At 37.1% G+C, this 21489-nt stretch overlaps 1 protein-coding gene across 5 annotated transcripts in view; it reads left to right on the top strand.

The window, feature by feature from the left end:
- Positions 1-21489, top strand: part of VPS13A (vacuolar protein sorting 13 homolog A) — a 243130-nt gene that overhangs the window by 89130 nt on the left and 132511 nt on the right. For all 5 annotated transcript variants that reach the window (XR_013404898.1, XM_015117939.3, XM_015117938.3 and 2 more), the window contains exons 23-26: positions 2830-2968; positions 15541-15625; positions 18069-18223; positions 18672-18828. Coding sequence is in view for 4 of the 5 variants with exons in the window: in XM_015117939.3 (XP_014973425.3) it covers positions 2830-2968; positions 15541-15625; positions 18069-18223; positions 18672-18828 (536 nt within the window). In the remaining variant the exon portion in view is untranslated. The remainder of the gene's footprint in view (positions 1-2829; positions 2969-15540; positions 15626-18068; positions 18224-18671; positions 18829-21489) is intronic.

A 21489-nucleotide genomic window follows, 5' to 3' on the forward strand; every position in this document is an offset into this window, starting at 1 on the left:
TAGTGTTGTGGTTGTAGCTCACTACAGCCTGGAACTCCTGTGCTCAAGTGATCCTCCTGCCTTGTCCTCCTGAGTAGCTGGGGCTACAGGCACACACCACTACACTCAGCTAATTTTTAAATTTTTTTGTAGAGGTGGGTCTTGCTGTGTTGCCCAGGCTATAACAGTCTATTTAAGATTGAGGCAGGTTGCATAGTCTTATGCCTGTAATCCCAGCACTTTGAGAGGCCAAGCTGGTAGGATTGCTTGAGGCCAGGAGTTTTAGACCAGCCTGGGCAACATAGGAAGACCCTGTCTCTACAATAAGTAAATAAATAATTAAATAAAATTAGCTGGGCGTAGTGGTGCATGCCTTTAGTCCTAGCTACTTGGGAAGTTGAGGTGGGAGGATAGTTTGAGCCTAGATGGTTGAGGCTATAGTGGGTTGTGATTATGCCATTGCATTCCAGCCTGGGTGACACAAAGTTTAAAAAGTGAAAAATAAAGTTGATACCAAGTTAGGTTCAATTGCATGCAAAAACTCTACTTGTTTCCTGTTTTGCCCCCTCCAGTTTATCTTATTGATGTCCCAGATTATATTTTTATATATTCTATACCCATTAACAAAGAATTATAATTATTTCTTATGCATTTGTCTTTTAACTTATGTAGAAAATAAATAGTAGAGTTATAAACCAAAATTCTAATAACATTTGCTTTATATTTGTCCATGTATTTATGTTTACTGGGATTATTATATTTCATTGTTAGCTGAAGCTATGTGCCTGAGATCCTAAGTAGAGAAGTCTCTTGAACTAAGACTGGGCCATTTAGATGATTTATTTCTAAATAGTTTTAGACTGTAGGTAGCCATTTAACTTCTTCCTTATAACAGCACCTTTTTTTCTCCCTTACAAATATTCAAACCTCAGGCACAGATCTATTTTAAAATTTAACTAAAGGCTTTTCTCATCTAACATCCAAACACTTCCAGGAGAGTTGCTACTAGCAAGGCTACATGAGAAGGCTTCATGCCTAGTTAAAGTGTACCAGGAAGAATAGAGGGAATTAGAGAGACTCTGGCCTTTTCCTGTATGGTACATGGTATGGACATTGTTTTTAATACTTACTATACTTAACATGTAAAAGGGAGAGACCCACACCCTTTTTTGTTGACCTTTACCTCATAGTGACTCTATAACAAGCATTGTCCAGGGCCCTAAATCTTACTCTCCTAGATTTTCTTTTCTTAGAAAATCAAAGCATGCACTGAGAGTCTTGCGGAAGAGGAATGCCTGGAATTTGGTTTAAGAGACAGAAGGAAAGAAAACCATGCTGTGTATTCCCTTGTTTTTTTCAAATCTAGCTTTAGATATGGTTCAATTTTAGAGAAAAGGCTTAAGTCTTTTCATTCCTCCCTCTTTATGTCCCCTGCTTGTTTACTCTTTTCTACTATTCTTGTGAAGTTTTTCATTCTGTGATGATAAAGATTAAAGATCTGTGTGATTTCTTGTTGTAAACATATGACTATGAATTGACATTTTTAAGCATAGTTTAAATACTTTCCTTCTTGGTAAGTTACAGGGTACCGGAAAAAGTAGGTGATCTTTCTCTGAGGGGAGAAAAGTGCAACTTTTATCTTCGTTTGGACTTGCTCTATCAATATATGATTAGGAAGAATTTAAGTCTTGTGATGCAGGGAATATGTATAGCATAGCAGGAATTAAAATAGCTGATTATAATAATGTATCTATAATAATGTAATAAAGATTGATAATGGTTATAGATTCGGACCAGCTTATAGGTTAGTATAATTAAAATACAGGCCAGAAATGATAATGGCTTAACTTACAAAGATGAAATCTTAGAATTTATTTGGTTTCTATTTTATAATATTGTGAGCAATATAAAGTGGATATGATATGTTAAATCCTGGAACTTCACGAGTGTCAGAACATTCCCTTGAAAATTGAGCTGCATTAATTTGAAGGCAAATAAAAAGATACTTGCTATTTGGTAGGTACTGTTTTGGTACCCAGCATCTTTAGATTGCACAACTTGCAGATTTTTCAAGAAAGTGAAAATAAGTTTAAGTGCATTAAGAGGATCGATTCATAATGTTTAATGAAGTTAAACTACTCTGCTTGTGATTAATTACAAATATTTAGGGTATTGGAAATAAAAGAAAGCTTGTAATTTTCTGTAGGACTCCAGTACAGTTTTAGAAAGATAACGTAAGTAATCAGTGTGCATACATGGAAAAAGTAATTTTTAGGGAAAATGCAGGGATAAAAACTCTTTCTCTGATAGTGAAAACTTTCTCTTTCTCTCTTTCTCAAAGGAGACTGTCAAGGCAATTAAAAGAATAATAAAGCACTCTGATGTGATTTTGTCCCATGATCTTTGCTATATAGTCTCGTGAGCAGGCTATTTGCACTGCCAAACCTTAGTTTTCTTATAGGAACCATATACATATAGGAACTTAAAATAAATAGAGAGCAAAAATAGGTTGTCTGCCTCATAGATTGTGAGGACTGTTTACAATGATGCATGTAAAGTGCTTTCCTCAATGCCTGTCACATGAGAAACACTTGATTAGTAGTAATTGTCAATTGTATACAGTAAACAGTAGAAGAACATTACATGAAATAAAAACATAAACTTCTGAAAAATAATGAGGTTAGCCCATCTAATGAGACTGGTTAATAAGGTAAGACAGAAATTGGAGTAGAGATTTTTAGTGTTTAAAATCACATTTGATTCAGATAATTTGAGAACAGTCTTTTTAATTAGTGCACTTAAATCAGAATAATTCCTTTATAATTACTTATTTTTATCTTTTCAAAACAGATTCAAGATTTTTGGAAAGTTACCTCTTATTTCTTTACGAATCTCAGATAAAAAACTACAAGGGATTATGGAATTGGTTGAAAGCATTCCAAAACCTGAACCAGTAACTGAAGTATCTGCCCCTGTCAAATCATTCCAGGTAATGTGATTTTCAAAATTAATATAAGCATGAATTAGGAAAGTCCACTAATAGTATTTGAAACAATCACAGGAATTTTATGTAAGACAGTTTGCAATTTGTTTTGAATAGACATTAAGAAAATTACATTTTAAGAGAGAAACTGAAATGGTAAAAATTATAGTTAAGAAAGATATAAAATAATAAATCGACTTTCCTAATTTTTGCTGCCTCCAATCCCTTTCCTGAGCGATAACACTGTTAACTACTGCTTCTCTAGTTTTTCAAAAAATATTTATGGCATATACTAGTACAGACATGCACAAGAACATGCATATGCATGTGTGTGTGTATGCAGTATGTGTATGTACACATGCATGTATATATTCTTTTTTTTTTTTCTGAAACAGAGCCTCCCTCTGTCGCCCAGGCTGGAGTGCAGTGGTGCAATCTTGGCTCACTGCAACCTCTGCCTCCTGGGTTCAAGCAATTCTCTGCCTCGGCCTCCTGAGTAGCTGGGATTACAGGTGCCTGCCACCACGCCCGGCTCATTTTTTTTTGCATTTTTAGTAGAGACGGGGTTTCACCATCTTGGCCAGGCTGGTCTTGAACTCCTGACCTTGTGATCCACCCGCCTCAGCTTCCCAAAGTGCTGGGATTACAGGTGTGAGCCACCGTGCCCGGCCTGTATTCTTATATTTTTAAAATTAAATGAAATCATTATACTCACTATTCTGAATCTGTATTATTTTTACCATTATTATCATATATGCCTTAAATAAACGTTTATGTTAGCACATACAGATCTACCTCATTTGTTTATGGTGATATAGTATTTCATTTTCTGCATATACCATCTTTTGCTTAATATATCTCCTTTTGATGGATAGTCACATTATGAGCGTTTATAGTTATGAAAAATACTGCTTTGAACTTCCTCATATATATATATATATACTGATATATATATATATTTGCTTATACTTTTATTCATAGAATAAATTTCTAGAAATGGAATTGTTGAATAAAAGAGTATGTGATTTTTGAATTTTGATTATTTTGCCAAAAACATTTTTTTTTGGGACGAGGTCTCCCTCATTTGCTCAGGCTGTAGTACAGTGGCGCAATCTTGGCTCACTGCAACCTCCATCTCCCAGGTTCCAGCAGTTGTGCCACCTCAGCCTCCCAAGTAGCTGGGACTACAAGTGCGTGCCGCTACACTTAGCTGATTTTTGTATTTTTAGCAGAGTTAGGGTTTCCCCATGTTGGCCAGGCAGGTCTTAAAAGCCTGACCTCAAGTGATCTGCCTGCGTTGGGCTCCCAAAGTACAGAGATTACAGGTGTGAGCCACTGTGCCCAGCCCAAATTTGCTTAACTTATAGTTTGCTAACAGTAAATGAATATCTTTCTCTGGTTTCATTACTGAGTATTAGCAAATGTTAAAATTTTATTTGAAGTGAAAAATGTTATCTTCTGGTTTTGATATGCTTTTTTAAATGAGTAGAACATACTTTCCTAAATTTACTAATTTAATTTCTGTTTTTGGAAACTGCTGTTAATACCTTTTTTCTGTTGGGTTATGGTTGTCTAATTAAGGAAATAACCTGTTTGTCATTTAAAATTCCTGTTTTTTCCTCATTTTGTTGTTTGATTTTTATCTCATATATAAATTTATTTTTGCCAGGCAAAAGCATTTTATTTTTTACATAGTCACTTTTTTTTTCCTTCATGATTTCTAGATTTGTATCATGTGACTTTTCCCTTTCTGAGAGAATTTCAGAAAGAAAAAAATATATTCACATTTCTCTCCATTTTTTGGGGGTACAGAGAGTTCTTTACTCATGTTTAAATGCTTTTCTTTTGAAGTGGTTTCAAACTTGGAACATTCCAAAAATAGTGTTAATAACTTTTTTTTAAAATTATACTTTAAGTTATGGTATACATGTGCATAACATGCAGGTTTGTTACATAGGTATACATGTGCCATAGTGGTTTACTGCACCCATCAACCCAGCATCTACGTTAGGTATTTCTCCTAATGCTATCTCTCCCCTAGCCCCCCACCGCTCAACAGGCCCCGGTGTGTGATATTCCCTTCCCTGTTTTCATGTGTTCTCATTGTTCAACTCCCACTTATGAGTGAGAACTTGCAGTGTTTGGTTTTCTGTTCCTGTGTTACTTTGCTGAGAATGATGGTTTCCAGCTTCATCCATGTCCCTGCAAAGGACATGAATTCATCCTTTTTTATGGTTGCATAGTATTCCATGTTGTATATGTGTCACATTTTCTTAATCCAGTCTGTCATTGATGGGCATTTGGGTTGGTTCCAAGTCTTTGCTGTTGTGAACAGTGCTGCATTAAACATACATGTGCATGTGTCTTTATAGTAGAATGATTTATAATCCTTTGGGTATATACCCAGTAATGGGATTGCTGTGTCAAATGGTATTTCTGGTTCTAGATCCTTGAGGAATCGCCATACTGTCTTCCACAATGGTTGAACTAATTTACACTCCCACCAACAGTGTAAAAGCATTACTGTTTTGCCACATCCTCTCCAGCATCTGTTGTTCCCCGACTTTTTAATGACCGACATTCTAACTGGCATGAGATGGTATCTCATTGCTGTTTTGATTTGCATTTCTCTAATGACCAGTGATGATGACCTTTTTTTCATATGTTTGTTGGCCGCATAAATATCTTCTTTTGAGAAGTGTCTGTTTGTATCTTTCACCCAGTTTTTGATGGGGTTGTTGGTTTCTTACTTGTAAATTTTTTTTCGGTTCTTTGTAGATTCTAGATATTAGCCCTTTGTCAGATGGATAGATTGCAAAAATTTTCTCCCATTCTGTAGGTTGCCTGTTCACTCTGATGATAGTTCCTTTCGCTATGCAGAAGCTCTTTAGTTTAATTAGATCCCATTTATCAATTTTGGCTTTTGTTGCCATTGCTTTTGGTGTTTTAGTCATGAAGTCTTTGCCTATTCCTGTGTCCTGAATGGTATTGTCTAGGTTTCCTTCTAGAGTTTTTATGGTTTTAGGTCTTACATTTACGTCTTTAATCCATCTTGAATTAATTTTTGTATAAGGTCTAAGGAGGTGGTCCAGTTTCAGTTTTCTGCATATGGCTAGCCAATTGTCCCAGCACCATTTATTAAATAGGGAATCCTTCCCCCATTGCTTGTTTTTGTCAGGTTTGTCAAAGATCGGATGGTTGTAGATGTGTGGGGTTATTTCTGAGGCCCCCGTTCTGTTCCATTGGTCTATATCTCTGTTTTGGTACCAGTGCCATGCTGTTTTGGTTACTGTAGCCTTGTAGTATGGTTTGAAGTTAGGTAGTGTGATGCCTCCAGCTTTGTTCCTTTGCTTAGGATTGTCTTGGCTATATGGGCTCTTTTTTGGTTCCATATGAAATTTAAAGTAGTTTTTTCAAATTCTGCGAAGAAAGTCAATGATAATTTGATGGGGATAGCATTGAATCTATAAATTACTTGGGGCAGTATGGCCGTTTTCACAATATTGATTCTTCCTATTCATGAGCATGGAATGTTTTTCCATTTGTTTGTGTTGTCTCTTATTTCCTTGAGCAGTGGTTTGTAGTTCTCCTTGAAGAGGTCCTTCACATCCCTTGTAAGTTGAATTCCTAGGTATTTTATTCTCTTTGTAGCAATTGTGAATGGGAGTTCACTGATTATTTGGCTCTCTGTTTGTCTGTTATTGGTGTATAGAAATGCTTGTGATTTTTGCACATTGATTTTGTATCGTGAGACTTTGCTGAAGTTGCTTATCAGCTTAAGGAAATTTTGGGCTGAGGCATTGGGGTTTTCTAAATATACAGTCATGTCATCTGCAAACAGAGACGATTCGATTTCCTTTCTTCCTTTTTCAATACCCTTTCTTTCTCTTGCCTGATTTCCCTGGCCAAAACTTCTAATACTATGTTGAATAGGTGTGGTGAGAGAGGGCAGTCTTGTCTTGTACCAGTTTTCAGAGGGAATGCTTCCAGGTTTTGCCCATTCAGTATGATATTGTCTGTTGCTTTGTCATAAATAGCTCTTAGTATTTTGAGATACATTCCTTGAATACCTAGTTTATTGAGAATTTTTAGCTTGAAGGGGTGTTGAATTTTATCAAAGGCTTTTTCTGAATCTATTGAGGTAATCGTGTGGTTTTTGTCATTGGTTCAGTTTATGTGATGGATTACGTTTATTTATTTGCGTATGTTGAACCAGCCTTGCATCTCAGGGATGAAGCCAACCTTAATTGTGGTTGATTAAGCTTTTTGATGTGCTGCTGGATTTTGTTTGCCAGTATTTTATTGAGGATTTTCACATTGATGTTCATCAGGGATATTAGCCTGAAATTTTCTTTTTTGTGTGTGTCTCTGCCAGGTTTTGGTAGCAGGATGAGGCTGGCCTCATGAAATAAGTTAGGGAGGAATCCCTCCCACTTTTTCCATTGTTTGGAGTAGTTTCAGAAGGAATGGTACCAGCTTCTCTTTGTGCCTCTGGTAGAATTTGCTGTGAATCTTTCTGCTCATGGGCTTTTTTTAATTGGTAGGCTATTAATTACTGCGTCAATTTTGGAACTTGTTATTGGTCTATTCAGGGATTCGACTTCTTCCTGGTTTAGTCTTGAGTGAGTGTATGTGTCCAGGAATTTATCCATTTCTTCTAGATTTTTCTAGTTTATTTGTCTAGAGGTGTTTATAGTATTCTCTGATAGTAGTTCGTAGTTCTGTGGAATCATGGAATCAGTGGTGAGATCCCCTTTAGCATTTTTTAGTTGTGTCTGTTTGATTCTTCTCTCTTTTCTTCTTTATTAGTCTGGCTAGTGGTCTATGTATTTTGTTAATCTTTTTAAAAAACCAGCTCCTGGATTCATTGATATTTTTGAAGGGTTTTTCATGTCTCTTGTCTCCTTCAGTTCTGCTCCAGTCTTAGTTATTTCTTATCTTCTGCTAGCTTTTGAATTTGTTCTTGCTTCTCTTGTTCTTTAATTGTGATGTTAGGGTGTCAATTTTAGGTCTTTCCCGCTTTCTCCTGTGGGCATTTAGTGCTATAAATTTTCATCTAAACACTGCTTTAGCTGTGTCCCAGAGATTCTGGTATGTTGTGTCTTTGTTCTCATTGTTTCAAAGAACTTACTTATTTCTGCCCTAATTTCAGTATTTACCCAGTAGTCATTCAGGAGCAGGTTGTTCAGTTTCCATGTAGTTGTGTGGTTTTGAGTGAATTTCTTAATCCTGAGTTCTAATTTGATTGCAGTGTGGCCTGAGGGACTGTTATAATTGCCATTCTTTTGCATTTGCTGAGGCTTGTTTTACCTGCAATTACGTGGTTAATTTTAGAATAAGTGCGAAGTGGTGCTGAGAAGAATGTATATTCTGTTGATTTGGGGTGGAGAGTTCTGTAGATGTCTATTAGGTCCGCTTGGTCCAGAGCTGAGTTCAAGTCCTGAATATCCTTGTTAGTTTTCTGTCATGTTGATCTGTCTTATATTAACAGTGGGGTGTTAAAGTCTCCTGCTATTATTGTGTGGGAGTCTAAGACTCTTTGTAGGTCTCTAAGAACTTGCTTTATTCTTTAAGAATGTTGAATACTGGCCCCCACTGTCTTCTGGCTTGTAGGGTTTCTGCAGAGAGATCCACTGTTAGTCTGATGGGCTTCCCTTTTTGGGTAAACCAATCTTTCTCTGTGGCTGCCCTTAACATTTTTTCCTTCATTTCAACCTTGGTGAATCTGACAATTGTGTGTCTTGGGGTTACTCTTCTTGAGGAGTATCTTAGTGGTGTTCTCTGTATTTCCTGAATTTGAATATTGGCCTGTCTTGCTAGGTTGGGGAAGTTCTCCTGGATAATATCCTGAAGAATGTTTTCCAACTTGGTTCCATTCTCCCCACCACTTTCAGGTATACCAATCAAATGTAGGTTTGGTCTTTGCACATAGTCCCATATTTCTTGGAGGCTTTGTTCATTTTCATTCTTTTTTCTCTAATCTTGTCTTCATGCTTTATTTCATTAAGTTGATCTTCAGTCTCTGATATCCTTTCTTCCGCTTGATCGATTTGGCTGTTGATATTTGTATATGCTTCACAAAGTTCTCATGCTGTGTTTTTCCACTCTATCAGGTCATTTATGTTCTTCTCTAAACTGGTTATTCTAGTTAGCAATTCCTCTAACCTTTTTTCAAGGTTCTTAGGTTCCTTGCACTGGATTAGAACATGCTCCTTTAGCTCAGAGGAGTTTGTTATTACCCACCTTCTGAAGCCTATTTCTGTCAATTCTGCAAACTCATTCCCTGTGCAGTTTTGTTCCCTTGCTGGAAGGAGTTGTGATCCTTTGGAGGAGAAGAAGCATTCTGGTTTTTGGAATTTTCAATCTTTCTGTGCTGGTTTTTCCCTAATCTTTGTGGATTTATCTGCCTTGAGTCTTTGATGTTGGTGACCTTCGGATGGCGTTTCTGTGTGGATGTCCTTTTTGTTGATGTTCATGCTGTTCCTTTCTGTTTGTTAGCTTTCCTTCTAACAGTCAGGCCACTTTGCTGCAGGTCTGCTGGAGTTTGCTGGAGGTCCACTCCAGACCCTCTTTCCCTGCGTGTCACCACTGGAGGCTGCAGAACAGCGAAGATTGCTGCCTGTTCCTTCCTCCAGAAGCTTTGCCCCAGAGGGGCACCCGCCAGATGCCAGCCAGAGCTGTCCTGTGTGAGGTGTCTGTCGACCCCTGCTGGGAGGTGTCTCCCAGTCAGGAGGCATGGGGGTCAGGGACCCACTTGAGAAGGCAGTCTGTCTCTTAGCAGAGCTCAAGCCCTGTGCTGGGAGATCCGCTGCTCTCTTCAGAGCTGGCAAGCAGGAATGTTTAAGTCTGCAGAAGCTGCACCCACAGCTGCCCCTTCCTCCAGGTGCTCTGTCCCAGGGAGATGGGAGCTTTATCTATAAGCCCCTGACTGGGGCTGCTACCTTTCTTTAAGAGATGCCCTGTCCAAAGAGGAGGAGTCTAGAGAGGCAGTCTGTCTACAGGGGCTTTGCTGAGCTGTGGTGGGCTCCGCCCAATTTGAACTTCCAGATGGCTTTTTTTACACTGTGAGAGAAAAGCCGTCTATTCAAGCCTTGGCAGTGGGGATGCCCCGTCCCCCACCAAGCTCGAGCATCCCAGGTTGACTTCAGACTGCTGTGCTGGCAGTGAGAATTTCAAGCCAGTGGATCTTGGCTTGCTGGGCTCCATGGGAGTGGGATCCTCTGAGCAAGACTGGCTTCAGCCTCCTTCCCAAGGGAGTGAATGGTTGTCTCGCTGGCATTCCAGGTGCCACTGGGGTATGAAAACAAGCTCCTTCAGCTATCTTGGTGTTTGCCCAAATGTGCTTGAAACCCTGGGCCCTGTTGGTGTAGGCACCTGAGGGAATCTCTTGGTCTGTGGGTTGCAAAGAACATGGGAAAAGTGTAGTATCTGGGCTAGAGTGCACCATTCCTCATGACACAGTCCCTCAGGGCTTCCCTTGGCTGTGGGAGGGAGTTCCTGACCCCTTGCACTCCCTGGATGAGGCAAAGCCCCACTCTGCTTCAGCTCACCCTCCGTTGGTTGCATCCACTGTCTAACCAGTCCCAATGAGATGAGCTGGGTACCTCAGTTTGAAATGCAGAAATCACCAGCCTTCTGTATTGATGTTGCCTGGAGCTGCAGGTTGGAGCTGTTCATATTCAGCCATCTTGCCAGCCACCAGTGTAAACAAGTTTTATCCTCAGTCTGTTAGAGAGTACCTTACTAGCTGGGTGTGGTGGCTCACATCTGTAATCCCAGCACTTAGGGAGCCAGAGGCAGGCAGATCATTTGAGGTCAGGAGATCGAGACCAGGCTGGCCAACATGGTGGAATCCCGTCTCTACTAAAAATACAAAAATTAGCCAGGCATGGTGGTGGGCGCCTGTAATCCCAACTGCTCAGGAGGCTGAGACAGGAGAATCACTTGAACTCTGGAGGCAGAGGTTGCAGTGAGCCGAGATTGAGTAACTGCACTCGAACCTGGGCGACAGAGCGAGACTCTGTCTCAAAAAAAAAAAAAAGTAAGTTAATGTCCCATTACTCCTGAACACTTTAGTGTTCACTTTAGTGTTTTGCAATATTCTTTTCCTAGTCTGTTGGTGAGTTTTTTTGTTTCTTTAACTGTTTTTTGGAGAGCAAAAGCTTAATTTTAATACTATTGAATTTAGCAATATTTTCTCCAGATATTGAACTTTTTGTATCACATCCCTGCAATTTTTGCCTAATTTAAGGTCAAGAAGATTTTTCCCTATGTCTTTATTCTGGAAATTTCTTAGAGTTAGGTTTTATACTTAGGTCTCGCATCCATTTAATTTTTCTATGTGGTGCATGTGATGGGATCCTCTTTCTAGTTTTACATCTGCATTTATAGTTATTTCCGTTTTATTTGTTAAAAAGACCATTCTTTTACTGTTGAGTTGACTATATATGACACAGACTATAAATAGACTGTGTAAGTCTATTTCAGACTGTTCTTTTCCAGTGATTTCTGTGTCTACCATTTCCATCTGTTTCTGTCCTTTTGTTGATATCGTACTGTCTTAATTATACTATAGCTTAATGTGTTGAAATCCAGAAAGGTTAGTCCTCCAACTTTTTGTATTTCCAAAATGTTTTCGACTGATTCTTTTGCCTCTTAGAATCAACTTATCAATTTCCACAAAAATTCCTGCTGAGATTTGGATAGAAATTGTGTCTTGAATTTGGGAGAATTAACATTTTAGCAGTATTGAGTCTTTCAATTCATTAACATGGTGTATCTTTCCATTTGCTTAGGTCTTTTTAAGTTTTTAAAAATTGGTGATTTGTAGCTTCTGTTCGTTTAATATATGTTGTTAAATTTGTACGTAGTGTATGGGCTGAATTGTATCCCTCAAAATTTATATACTGAACCCTAACTCTGCTATTTCACATTGTGACTGTATTTACAGATAGATTCTTTACAGCAGTGATTAAGTTAAAATGAGACCACAGAGTGGTTTGACTGGTGTCTTTATAAGAAAAGGAAATTTGATCTCACAAAGAGACACCAGAGATGCATGCACACTGAGGAAAGCCCATGTGAGGACACAGAAAGGAGGTCATCTGTAAGCTAATGATAGAGGTAGCCTCCAGAACTGAGAACATAGGTTTCTGTTGTTTAAGTTACCCAGTCTGTGGTATTTTGTTATGGCAGCTCTACCTATCTCATATAGATTTTGGTACCAAGCAGTGAGTTGTTGCTTAACAAGCACTTAGAAATGTGGAAGTGGTTTTAGAACTGGGTAATGTGTGGAGACTGGAAGAATTTTGAGGTATATGTTAGAAAAAAACCTAGATTCTATCGCTGAATAAATTGTTGATATAAAATATGGACGTTCAAGCTGTTTCTGGTGAGACCTCAAGTGGAAATGAGGAACGTGTTATTTGACATTGAAGGGAATGTGGTCCTTGTTATAAAGTGGCAAAGATCTTGGTTAAATTATGTTCTAGTGATGAACTTGGATATTTAGCTGTGGAGATTTTTAAGTAAAATGTTGAAGGCACAGTCTTCTTTCTCCTTGCAGCTGGTCAAATCACTTGAGGCCAGGAGTTCAAGACCAGCCTGGCCAACATGATGAAATCTCGTCTCTACTAAAAATATAAAAATTAGCGTGGTGGTGCACACCTATAGTCCCAGCTACTCAGAAGGCTGTGCACGAGAATCACTTGAACCTGGGAGGTGGAGGTTGCAGTGAGCCGAGATTGTGCCACTACACTCCAGCCTGGGTGACAGAAGGAGAATCTGTCTCAAAAAAATAATAATAATTGTACAATATATGGTTAATATGTATTTGATTTATTGCAAAGATGCCAGCCTAGCTAAGTGGGGGAAGGATCAACTTTTCAACATATGGTGCTGAAACAACCAGATTTCCATGTGGAAAGTAAATTAATTTCAACCCTTATCTTATATCATATGCGGAATTTAACTTGAAATGAAACATAGACCTAAGTATAAAGTCCACAAGTATAGTTTCTGGAACAAAAAATGTTGGAGAATATGTTTGAATCCTTGCAGTAGGTAAAGAGATCTTAGGATATAAAAAGTGCAAATATAACAGGAGGAAAAAAAAAATTGGACTTTATGAACATTAAATTTTTCTGCTCTTTGAAAGACATTGTAAAAAAAGGTGAAAAGGCAAACCATCTAACCATCCGCTTGGGAAAAATATTTGCAAAAATATTTTTACAAGTCCAGTCTTGTATCTAGAATATATGAGAAGACTAACAGCTCAATAATAAATGACTAAACAGATAACATGAAAAGATGTTCGACTTTGTTACTCACCAGAAAAATGCAAATCAAAGCCACATAGAAATACTACTGCACAATGGTTAGAATGGCTAAAAGTAAGAAGAAAGATAATACCATGTCAAGGTATTGCCATGACAAGGATTTAAAAGTCTCACACGTTACTTGAGAAACTTGAAAATAGCATAACCCTTTGTAATAGTTTGGTAGATTTAAAAAATAAGGTTAAGTATATACGTACCATATAACTTGGGAATTCTACTCCTAGGTTTTTACCCAAGAGAAATGAAGTCATATGCCCATCAAAAGACTTGAACTAGAATACTCATAGTAGGGTTATTCATAATAGTAAACAGTTGCATAAAACCCAATTGTCTATCCAGAAGTGAATGGATAAGAAAAAATAGTATATTCATACAGTAGAATACTACTCAGGAAAAAAAATACTTGTACATGTAACAGTGATGGGCAGTGATTGAGAATGGGGGGAGCTTCCCTCAAGACTCCAGGGTATTTTAGGGAATAGAATGCAGGATTACTTGCAAATTCCTTTAAGAGCTTAACAAAACTTGTATTCTAAAACCTAACAACTACATTACAGAAGAGGAAAATAATAGCCCAGTTTCACTAATAAATGTAAGATACAAAAATTTCAAAACATTAAAAGTTGAAATTAAGGTAACATAGTTGTTACTTTTGGGGGGATGCCTAATGATTGCAAGGAGCTTAAGGGAGGCTTATGAGTTGCTTGTAATGTTTCGTACTGGACCTGGGTAGTTGGTCGGTTGAGTGTGTTTACTTTCTGAAAATGTATTGAACTTTAGAGTTTATGTACTTTGTGCAGTAGATTATAATGTACTTCAAAAAAAAAAAAAAATGCTGCTGCTGCTTTCCAAAATGAGCAGAATTTCACAGAAGGGGAAATACAAATAACCAAGGAAGCTGTTTGTGTTTGATATGATATGTAACCATTATGCATTTGTGAAATTATAATTAAAACTAGGATGACATGGCCAGTGAGACTGATATAATTTAAAATCTTTGAACACCCTAAGCATTGTGAGGACATGGAGATACTGAAACTGTGCTGCTGGTGTTAGTGTAATGTCTTATCACCACTTATGAAAATGGTTTGATAGTGCTCAATAAGGTGAACATATATAATTTTACTCTTTGGTGAAGTTTTAGCCACAAGCACCTATATCAGGAGGAAAAAAAATAAATCAGACTTCATAAAAATTAAATTTTTCTGCTCTTTGAAAGACTTGTTAAAAAAAGGTGAAAAGGTAAACCATCTAACCATCCACTTGGGAAAAATATTTGCTAAAATATTTTTACAAGTCCAGTCTTGTATCTAGAATATATGAGAAGCATACAAGCAAAAGCAAAACTCTGTAAGCAACACAGATGCTCACCAACAGTATAGTGGACAAATAAGTAGTGGTTTATTCATCAGTGCAATGCAGTGTCACAGTAAAGTTCAGTAAACTATGAGTGTGGCTAAAATTTAAACATTGTTTTGTAAAAGAAGGAAGTCACGGGAAAATGTATGTCATATATGCTACAATTTGGAAAGAGGCAGGAGTAAGTGATGTATTATTTAGATAATCATTCATAGGTGCTGTAGTACAAACAACTAAATAAAAGCAAGATCATGATGAGAGGTAGGGAGCGTGACAAGGAGGAATGAGATCCAGGAGGAACGAGATCCAGGAGGAACACATAAGAAGGTGCTTCTAGGTCAGGATATGGTAATGTTTTATTGCTTGGCTGGGTTGGAAAATTCAGATGGGTCTTTTATTATAATTTTTTAAACTGTAAGATTTGTTTTTATATATGCTCTATTTCCCCAAACTGTAAAAAAGTAAATTTCCTGAAATACCTTTCAGAGATTAAAAATAAAACTAAATTCCCCAATTCTAGGGGCTTTACGTATTGTGACTTGTGTGTTCCTCACAGATGTCCTGATTTAATATTACGTTGAGTTAAAATATAAGATCTCTTTCTACTCAAAGCCTTCATCAAGGACATTATTACAACAGTTCTACAATTTTTATTTAGCCTTAAAATTGTAAAACTACTTCTTTAAAATCTGTGTTTTATAATGTATTTTTCTAATTTAGACCTGATATGTTCTCAGTTAATTCAAATTGGATAGCTTTTTGTCAAAACTGTTGTAGAACTTTGAATAAACATCTTTGGAATAAGCGGTGAATAAACATCTTTGGAATAAGCGGTGAATAAACATTTTTGTGCTAATCAACAGTGAATTACTTTTCTTTTAGATTCAAACATCTACTTCTTTGGGAACATCACAGATTTCACAGAAAATAATTCCTCTCTTGGAACTTCCGTCTGTTTCTGAAGATGGTAAAATGAAACTGCTTAAGGATATTTTTCTTACTTTATTAAAATTTCTGTTTTGAGGCATATTTTTCTCAAAGGACCACATAGAGGAAGGGAAATACCTTTTCCTTTTAAAATCTAGGTTATTGGTTGAGGTTCTAGGAAGGAAAGACAGATTAACATGAGAAAACAAGCAGATTTACTGGCATTCGTATTTCACGGGTACATGCGAGAAACTCAGGGATGAGTAACTCAAGGTGGTGATTAAAATTTGGGTTTATATATCAGTTTGGGCTTAAACAAAGGAAAAGAGGTTTTGAGCTTCAGGGATGGGGTTGCTGGGGAGGCAAGGTATATGGGAAGGCGACCAGAAAACGTATGGTGCACAAGGGTAAAGTTTCTTACGCAGATTTGTCAGTATTTTCTCTTTTGATAAGAATGACTTGTGAGTAAGAGTCATCTTCCCTGGAACAGAAAGGAAGATAACTTTACAGGGTAGATTTCTCTTATTAATGTTAATTTCTCTTACAAAAGGGAAACTTAGGATCTGTCTTCAGAGCTTTTCCTGTCTGCTGTTTCTCAAAATAATTGACTCAGTATAATAATCCTTATGCCAAAAAGTCATGTTTTTGAGTGGCATATTTTGGTCTTCAATAGTCATATAAGAAATTTCAGGCAATAGCAAATATTTGTATATTTTCAGGAAATTTTAACTAAAATTTACTTAAAATAGCACAATTCCTTAAAGTTGTTTTTGCAATGGGATTTTTTTGGTATAAAGTTGAACTCAAAATGACAAGGACCAGCCGGGCACAGTGGCTCATGCCTGTAATCCCAGCACTTTGGTAGGCCAAGGCCGGTGGATCACAAGGTCAAGAGATTGAGACGATTCTAGCCAACATGGTGAAACCCCGTCTCTACTAAAAGTACAAAAATTAGCTGGCGTGGTGACACACACCTGTAGTCCCAGCGACTCGGGAAGCTGAGGCAGGAGAATCGCTTGAACCCAGGAGGCGGAGGTTGCGGTGAGCAGAGATCGTGCTGCTGCCCTCCAGCCTGGCGACAGAGCGAGAGTCGGAATCAAAAAAAAAAAAAAAGTGACAGGGACCACTAATAAGTTAATTATCTTTATTTGGCTGTGAGTTAAAAAATGCCACAAAACTTCGTAGATGTCCTAATTTCTAATGTGTTTTTTAGTTATTTGGAAAATTTTGCTATAGTATATTTAAAACATTTTTAAAAATATTATTAAAGGAGAATCATCTTAATAATTACCTACATTTACATATAAAAACTTGTAACTATTCTGATGCCAAATACCTGCTTTTTAATGACCATATTAGAAAGAAAAGGTGTATGTCTATATTTTTAAGACTTTAAAAATTGATAAATGTTAAATAACAGAAATTGCCATGTCGATTCTTGGTTTCTTTCTTTTTTTTGAGACGGAGTCTTGCTCTGTCGCCCAGGCTGGAGTGCAGTGGCACTGTCTTGACTCACTGCAAGCTCCGTCTCCTGGGTTCACGCCATACTCCTACCTCAGCCTCCCGAGTAGCTGGGACTACGGGTGCCCACCACCTCGCCTGACTAATTTTTTGTATTTTTGGTAGAGACGGGTTTTCACCGTATTAGCCAGGATGGTCTCGATCTCCTGACCTCATGATCCGCCCACCTCAGCCTCCCTAAGAGCTGGGATTACAGGCATGAGCCACCATGCCTGGCCGATTCTTGGTTTCTTAGAGAACAATTTATTTATTTATTTATTTATTTATTTATAGTCACCGGAGAGAAGTTGTTTGTGAGATCATCTACTTTAATTTCAATCTTAGTTTATTAGGGATATACTTCTGATTGTTTCATTTAAACCTTGTTTTATTGGTTTTACTAAGTTATCTAATGCTTTTTAGTCCTTTTTAATATCAATATATGTGTGTATGTACATCAACATGTATATACATATACTATATTTGTATGTATATACGTATACAAAGCAGTGCTTGATCTCAGTTTACTTCATTCAAACTCTGCTGCTAACATTGCAGAGTTTATACCTAAGTCGTGTTACACTATCCAGGTAGAGTGAGCATATTAACACATTACTTTGAGTATTCATGGTGTGTATATCATTGGCATTGACATTTCCTGTAAAATTTAAGCGATTTTAAAATAGACTAATGATTTCAAAAGATGGGCTTCTTAGGCTAAAGATTACATCTTATAATGTTCCATGCTGCTTAGTCGCCAAGAATGTTATTTAAAAGTACAGTATCCCTTTGTTTAAAATTGACAATAAAAAAGTACAGTAATGTCTATATTATTTTCAATTTATTTTTGTTCTGATGTTTATATTTTATATTTAAAAGAGAGCCTTAGTGTTTTTGTGTTCATATTTATTTCAGAAAAATATTGAAATACTGTTAAATTGATCATTTTAATTATTGACTTAAATAATGTTTGTGAAATTTAGATTCAGAGGAGGAATTTTTTGATGCACCATGTAGTCCCTTGGACGAACCTCTTCAGTTCCCAACTGGAGTTAAAAGTATTCGAACCAGAAAGTTACAAAAGCAGGATTGTTCAGTAAATATGACTACGTTTAAAATACGATTTGAAGTACCAAAGGTAGGTACTATGGTGAAATTGACATGGCTTAATTTGTTTGCTGTTTCTACTATTTACAGATTACGATACAGTCTCATTGTTAATAAGCACTATCTTTTTCATCCCACTATCTTTTTCACCCTAATTAAACTAAATCCAGACTTGGCTGTGTGATTCTTCTTCACTCCTTTTTTTTTTTTTTTTTTTTTTTTTTTTTATAAGATTAACTTCCTTAATCAAGAGCGAGGGGTTTAAATGATATACTGTGGGTATTCAATACATGTTTTTGTGAAAACAGTTATTTATGTTGTGTGTGTATTGTATGTCTGTGTGAGTATAAAATCTCTCCTAAATTTTAGATAATAATTTATCAATTGTATGTATACCTCATATATTCACATGTAACCACTATGCACTAAACATGTTTTTGTTTTATGTACTGGTAGTTTCTTTTTTCTTTCTTCTCCAGGTTTTGATCGAGTTTTATCACCTTGTTGGAGATTGTGAACTATCTGTGGTAGAAATTCATGTTTTAGGATTGGGCACAGAAATTGAGATTAGAACATACGATTTGAAAGCAAATGCCTTTTTGAAAGAGTTCTGCTTAAAATGCCCAGAATACTTGGGTAAGAATCTTTATTTTTTAAAATAAATAAATTGATTTCATTGTTTGACTACCTGCTAGAGAGTTTTCAATTCTTTAGGCTCCGAATCAGTACAGTTGCCAAAATATTCTCAGAGAACCATTCCTTTTTTAGTTAATCTTTAACTTTTATAGTTGGTAATCTGGTGGGTACACCGGAGATAAAATGAAGATAATTTTATTCATTATGGAAAATCAGATGGTAATGGTTGAATTTGAAATCTACTTAACTGATTATTGGAACACTGAATTAGTTTCCTATTGTTGCTCTAACAATTTACCACAAACTTAGTGTGCTTAAAAACAACACAAATTTATTATCTTAAAGTTCTGTATGGCAGAAGTCTGACACACGTCTCACTGGGCAAAACTCAAGGTGTCAGTAGGATTTCCTTTTAGGAGGCACTAGAGGAGGGTCCATTTCATTGTTCAGTCAGGTGTTGGCAAAATTCATTTACACATGCTTTAAGTCTATGTTTTCTTGTTGCCTGTTAGCAGATGGCTGCCCTTAGGCATCTGTTGCTTTTTGCATGTAGCAGCTAACCACTACAAGGCATCGGATACTCCTCATGTTGCCATATCTCTAACCTCGTCTTCTGCCTTTTGCTTCCACTCCTCAAACTCCAGTGATTAGATTGGACACACCTCAATAATCCAGGATAATATACCTTAAACCTTAACCTTAATCACGTCTTCCAAGTCCCTTTTACCGTATGAGTTAACATATTCTCAGATTCCGGGGGATTAGAGTGTAGATATCTTTGTTGGGGGCAGAGGGCAGTGTTCTGTTTACTGCAGACCTTTTGTGTTCCAGAATCATAATGGATATATGATCCCTAAGGAAGTGTTCTGTTTCCTATGTTAGGTAATGAGGAGGATTGTATTTATATTTCTTCATTTCTATTTTTTGGATTTTTTCTTGAAAGATATTTGTGAACAGTAGAGGGAATTATTAGGACACCAGTTTCATTTCATTGAACTCCTTTGTAGCATAGTAATATTACGTATGAGCAGAGGTGGAATTAAAATTTTTTAAATAGACTTTATTTTTTAGAGCAGTTTTAGATTCATGGGACAATTGAGCAGAAGGTACAGAAGTTTTCCATATACTCGTACCCCTACCTGCATAGGCTTTTTCATTATCAACATCCTCCACCAGAGTGGTACATTTGTTACAAATGATAAACCTACACTGACACATCATTATTACCAGGAGTCCACAATTTAAAGTTCACTGTTGCTGTTATACTTTCTGTTTGGACATGTATAATGACATGCATCTACCATTACCTTCTCATATGGAGTAGTTTCCCTGCCCTAGAAATACTCTGTGCTCCACCTATTTGTCCCTCCCTCCCACTGTAACCCCTGGCAACTGCTGATCCTTTTAGTGTCTCCATAGTTTTTCCAGCATGTTACATAATTGGAATCATATATATCCTTTTCAGATTGACTTATTTCACTTAGTAATACATACTGAAGTTACCTCCATGTCTTTGCATAACTGGGTAGCCCATTTCTCTTTTAGCAATGAATGATATTCTCTTGTCTGGATGTACCACAGTTTATTTATCCATTCATGTGCTGAAGGATATCTTGGTTGCTTCCAAGGTTTGCCAATTGTTAATAAAGCTGCTGTGAACATTTGAATGCAAGTTTTTGTGTAGACATAAATTTTCAGTTTCATTGGGTAAATACCAAGGAACATGATTGCTAAATCATCAAGAAACAGTTTGCTCTAGTAATTGGAAAGAAGAGTAAACCAATGTGACAGTGTTCCCTAATAACCCAGGAACTTTATAGCAGTTACTAATTTTTATGTTTATTCTTATGTTTGTTTTCCCAAGAACAAAGGATTAAAAAACCCTTGCAAACAGAAAAAAGAGTATACAGTTATTATTGTGCTTATTTCTGTAATATTTTTGTTTCTGTTTTCTCAGAGGGAGTGAATAGCAGTTTCTTGCACAAAGTAAATGATCAGTAAATGCTTGTTCAATGAATGAATAAATGTGTAAACAAAGTGGGAACTTTTTTAAGGCTTCAAGTGTGGCTAGCTCTTGCAGTAGAAAACAGATTTATGTGCTAAGCATTGGGTTTGGAGGACTCTGTGCAATTTGTGGCATTTTTTTCCTCAGGAATTGTATGATTAGTTTGTAGTCCTTTCTTCCAGTCTTTAGATACTAATTTTCTAGCAACCATAAGTCATTTGGTGATGACAGTTTTAAAAGGCTTTTTAGAAATTCTCTTCTACAGTGGTTTTCTTAGTATAGCACATTTTGAGCAGAAACAGTAATATTAAAATGGGAGAGTTCCTTTAATCCCCCTCGCAGGACGTGCCACAGGGGTGTGCACATCTCTAGGGGGAGCATGCACATGTGCAGGTGCAGAGGCTGTGGGGAGTGCTTTTGGGCTCCGGCCCCAGGGCAGCATCTAGGGGTAGATGTCTACAACTCCTAAAGCCCAAGGGGCTGTGTTAACAGTATGCTCTTTCAACTTTGCCATCTGCAGATGGCTTTTGTTAATCAGTTCAATAGACTGTCTTCCTTATCACAAGGGCAGGGGGCCAGTGTGATGGCCTGAATTCTTGCCCAGTGTACCAGAAGAATCGGATAACATGTGGGCTGGAAGGATGAGTGCAAGGTTT

This window comes from Macaca mulatta, chromosome 15, assembly GCF_049350105.2.
Source record: "Macaca mulatta isolate MMU2019108-1 chromosome 15, T2T-MMU8v2.0, whole genome shotgun sequence".
Taxonomy (NCBI): Eukaryota; Metazoa; Chordata; class Mammalia; order Primates; family Cercopithecidae; genus Macaca; species Macaca mulatta.